Raw genomic sequence first — 4,788 nt, 5'->3', positions numbered from 1 at the left:
TTTCGTATGCAGACATGTTTTTCACCCTCCGAAACCATCCGGAGTGGCAAAGGGACTGTGGAATAGTACCCCCACAGGACCCCATGGTGCTTGCACTTGAGTGAGAGAACAACAAGGAGCTTAGAGGTAAACTGAGGCGGTGTTGTTCGGCATGTAGTATTGGACAAAGATGTACAGAGACAAATAAAATTTCATCAGGTACCAGAACAAGATCTAACTGATTTGTTTAAGCCTCCCCCTTGACCACAGGAACAGGATGAAGACTCGGATAGAACTCCAACCCCCCTGGACAGCCCTGTATCTTCCCGTACTAGGAAGAAAACTACCTCAACAGCTTTACAAGCACCTCTCCGAGAGGCGGTGAGGCCGGATGGTGGGACGATGTTAATCAAAGTACCCTTTTCTACTGCTGACCTAGGGGAATGGAAAAAGGTTGCTAAAGATGATAAGAGTGATCCGGTAAGTGTAACTAAACATTTCCAATTTATTGTAAAACAGCATAACCCTGTTTGGAAGGATATACAGCTATTATTAGAATATATGACCGAAACAGAGAAACAGCTGATTTTAAAAACAGCAGAGAACCTAGCTGAAGATCATTATAAGATCACAGGAGGGGACGTTAAAGAATATTTCCCTCTCCAAGACCCAAAGTGGGATGTTAATAGATCTGCACATATGGAAAGATTGCAGGGATATCAGGATTGGATTACAAAAGGAATGGAGAGGGCAATCCCCAAAACTATAAATTGGTCAGCTTTATATGCAGTCAAACAGAGTCCTTCTGAGTCTCCATCTGAATTCCTGGATCGACTGAGGGATGTAATGCGCCGCAACACACCGCTGGATCCTGGGTCAGAGGTAGGAGTACAACAATTGGTTTCCCTGTTTTTGGGTCAATCTACAGGGGATATAAGGTGCAAACTTCAGAAATTACGCCCTACAGAGAGTAGGAATTTAGAAATATTGTTGGATGAAGCATGGAGAGTATTTAGTAACAGAGAAGAAGGATATAGGCAAGGGCAAAGGAAATTAATGGCTGTTATTCAGGAAGAAAGAGGAAGAGGGCCTAGATGAGACTTGCCCCGACTGGGCAAGGATCAATGCGCTTTGTGTAAGAAATTCGGTCATTGGAAAAGGGAATGCCCAAGGAACAAGGAGGATCAGAGGGCTCAAACAGGAAGAACAGTAGCCCATGTGAAGGGAGATTGACGGGAACCTGGGGAATCTACCCTAGCGGATCCACTGGTTATAATTAAGCTAGGGAAAACACAACAAGAAATAGAATTCTTGGTAGATACGGGGGCAACATACTCGGTTCTGAACCAAGCTTTGATGCCCCTGGGAGATGATTATGTCATGGTGAAAGGAGCGACTGGCCAAAGTGAAAAGGCATATTTTTGTAAACCTTTAGAATATAAATTAGGAAAACAGTGGGGCATTCATAAATTTTTATATATGCCCAACTCCCCAAAGGCACTTTTGGGAAGGGACTTGTTGGAACAATTGGAAGCAAAAATTGTATTTGAAAAGGGAGAAATTATTCTGGAGGTAAAAGATCAGCAATATATTCAAATATTGAGCCTAACCTTAACCAGTCTCCCCCTAGAAGGAAATATTAACGAGGACATCTTAAACCAAGTGTACCCGGGGGTATGGGCTACCGATGCACCTGGAAGAGCGAAAAGTGCTCCACCTGTTGAAGTTAGGATCAAGGAAGGCCGAAAGCCGGTAAGGATGAAACAGTATCCCCTAAAGAAGGAAGACAGAGAAGGAATCCAGCCGGTGATAGAAAAATTTTTGCAGTTGGGATTACTAAAAGAGTGTGAGTCTGAATTCAATACCCCTATATTACCTGTTTGGAAGCCCGATGGGTCATATCGGGTGGTCCAAGACTTCCGGGCGGTGAATAAGATAACTGAAGATCTTTACCCGGTAGTCTCAAACCCATATACCCTGTTGACCGTATTAACACCTGAATTGACTTGGTTTACTGTTTTAGATTTGAAGGATGCTTTCTTTTGCCTCCCTCTCCATGAGACCAGCCAAAAATTATTTGCATTTGAATGGGAAAACCCCAAGAGTGGTTGAAAGACCCAGCTCACTTGGACAGTGTTGCCACAAGGATTTAAGAATAGTCCTACCATTTTTGGCAATCAGCTTGCAAAAGACTTAGAATCCTGGGAAACCCCGTCTGAGGAAGGGAAGCTGTTGCAGTATGTGGATGATATCCTGATTGCCACCAAGACAGAGAAAGATTGTATGACGTGGACGGTGATTCTGTTGAATTTCCTGGGACTTCAAGGGTACCGGGTATCCAAGAAAAAGGTACAGGTAATGCAACGCAAAGTGAATTATTTGGGCTATGAAATCAGTGCGGGACAAAGAACTTTGGGACAAGCCCGTAAAGAGGCAATATGCCTAACTCAGAGACCTCAGACAGTAAAAGAGTTACGGACTTTTCTGGGAATGACAGGGTGGTGCCGATTGTGGATCTATAATTATGGATTGCTTGTTAAACCACTGTATGCACTAACAGCCACTGAGCAGAAACACCTTGGGTGGAACAAGGAGACCGAACGAGCCTTTGAGCTACTGAAAAAGGCTTTGATGTCGGCCCCGGCCTTAGGACTCCCAGATGTGAGTAAGCCGTTTCTTCTTTACTCCCACGAGAAGCAGGGCATTGCCCTGGGAATATTAGCACAAAACCTGGGCCCATATCGACGGGCAGTTGCCTACCTCTCTAAGCAGTTAGACACGACTGCAAAAGGTTGGCCTGGATGCCTGCGGGCGGTTGCGGCCATGATACTGAATATACAGGAAGCCCGAAAGTTTACTCTGGGCCAGAAAATGACTGTTCTGGTGTCTCACACAGTATCAGCAGTACTGGAAGCAAAAGGTGGACACTGGCTCTCTCCACAAATATTCCTGAGGTATCAAGCTATATTGGTAAAGCAGGATGACGTGGAGATTATAGTCACTAACATTGTCAACCCAGCTTCTTTTCTCAGCGGGAACACAGGAGAACCGGTACATCATGACTGTTTGGAAACCATCGAAGCAACATACGCAAGCTGCCCAGACCTGAAAGACAGCCCCATGGAAAACAGGGAAACGTGGTTCACAGATGGAAGCAGTTACATCCTAAATGGTAATCGACATGTGGGATACACCATCACCACCAGCCAAGAGGTGACAGAATCAGGAGCTTTACCCATGAACACCTCCGCACAGAAGGCAGAAATAATTGCTCTAACCCGCGCCCTGGAATTGGCCCAGGGCAAAGTTGTGAACATTTATACAGACTCAAAATATGCCTTTGGAGTTGTACACGCACATGGAGCAATTTGGAAGGAGAGAGGACTATTGAGTTCTCAAGGGAAAAATATCAAACACGCAGAAGAAATTCTGAAGTTACTGGAAGCTGTCCAGCTCCCTAAGAAAGTAGCAATTATGCATATTAAGGCACACCAGAAAGTGAGCTCAGATTTGGAAAAAGGGAATGAGCTGGCGGACAGAGAGGCAAAACAAGTGGCCAAAACAAAGGTAAAAATAGAAGGGGCTTTAATTCCTGATAGACAAATCTCCCTAAAAGGTAAGCCAGAATATACCAAGGAAGATCAGAAACTTATTACAGATTTAGAAGGGTCATATAATGAAGAAGGGTGGGCTCATACCCCACAGGGAAAACTAATCATTCCCTCTTGCTTACTGTGACATATGATACGGGAAGAGCATAGGAAAAGACATTGGGGGACAGAGGCTCTGTATAAACATTTAATAAGAGAAATTGTGGCTAAAAATTTATATACCACAGTGAGACAGGTGACTCAACAATGCGATCTTTGCCTCCAGACTAATCCTAAGAATACCCCCAAGCCGGAAATGGGCCAGATTGGAAAAGGCAATGGGCCTGGACAACAATGGCAAATTGATTTTACAGAACTTCCAAGAAAAGGGGGGTATCGATATTTATTGGTTTTAACTGATACCTTTTCAGGTTGGCCAGAAGCATTCCCAACAAGAACGGCTAAAGCCCGGGAGGTAACTAAAATATTAGTGCAAGAAATAATACCACGTTTCGGGGTTCCAGCAACCATGTCCTCTGACAGAGGACCATATTTTGTCTCAAAAATAGTACAACAAATTAGCCGCCAGTTGCTTGATTGGCAACTTCATACTCCTTATCACCCCCAGTCAAGTGGTCAAGTGGAAAAAAAATGACCCACTTAATCAAACAACAAATTGTAAAATTGGGACAAGAAGCAAATCTAACATGGCCTCAGTCTCTCCCTTTAGCCCTTCTGCGTATACGAACAAGACCAAGGGCGAAAGAAGGACTGAGCCCCTTTGAAATGTTATATGGAAGACCCTATGAAATACAGAAAGGGGTGTCTGTACAAGCTGGGGACGAAATTGTGACCTCTTACATGATAGCATTAAGTAAACAGCTCAATAAAATCAGGAAACATGTGGCTGGGACTCGAGGGAGAGGTTTAGATGGACCTGTACATAATATACAACCTGGGGATTATGTATATGTAAAGTCTCTTACAGAAAAAACCCTGGAACCACAGTGGGAAGGACCATTCCAAGTACTACTCACCTCCTTTACTGCAATCAGAATCAAGGAACAGAACGCTTGGATTCATCACACCAGAGTGAAAAAGACACCCAAAACTCCATGGAAAGTCACCACAAAACCCGATGGATGTTTAGTTTTTACACGGTAATATGGGGAGTTGTGGGGACTCTGTGTAAGGCGTGGGATGAAAACCTGTTTGTCAG

At 44.1% G+C, this 4,788-nt stretch overlaps 1 protein-coding gene across 1 annotated transcript in view; it reads left to right on the top strand.

Moving 5' to 3' along the window:
* LOC104830263 overlaps nt 1-2,792 on the top strand; it is a 42,301-nt gene extending 39,509 nt beyond the window's left edge. Inside the window, 4 exon segments of the mRNA XM_010565060.1 lie at nt 250-459; nt 517-861; nt 1,477-2,274; nt 2,540-2,792. Of these exon segments, the coding sequence (XP_010563362.1) occupies nt 250-459; nt 517-861; nt 1,477-2,274; nt 2,540-2,599 (1,413 nt within the window). The 3' untranslated portion in view covers nt 2,600-2,792.
* The last annotated feature ends 1,996 nt before the right edge of the window (nt 2,793-4,788 follow it).

This window comes from Haliaeetus leucocephalus, unplaced genomic scaffold (assembly GCF_000737465.1).
Source record: "Haliaeetus leucocephalus isolate CR32 unplaced genomic scaffold, Haliaeetus_leucocephalus-4.0 Scaffold185, whole genome shotgun sequence".
Classification (NCBI taxonomy): Eukaryota; Metazoa; Chordata; class Aves; order Accipitriformes; family Accipitridae; genus Haliaeetus; species Haliaeetus leucocephalus.
The sequence above is the reverse complement of the archived record's forward strand: the minus strand, read 5'-3'. Positions and strand labels throughout refer to the sequence as shown.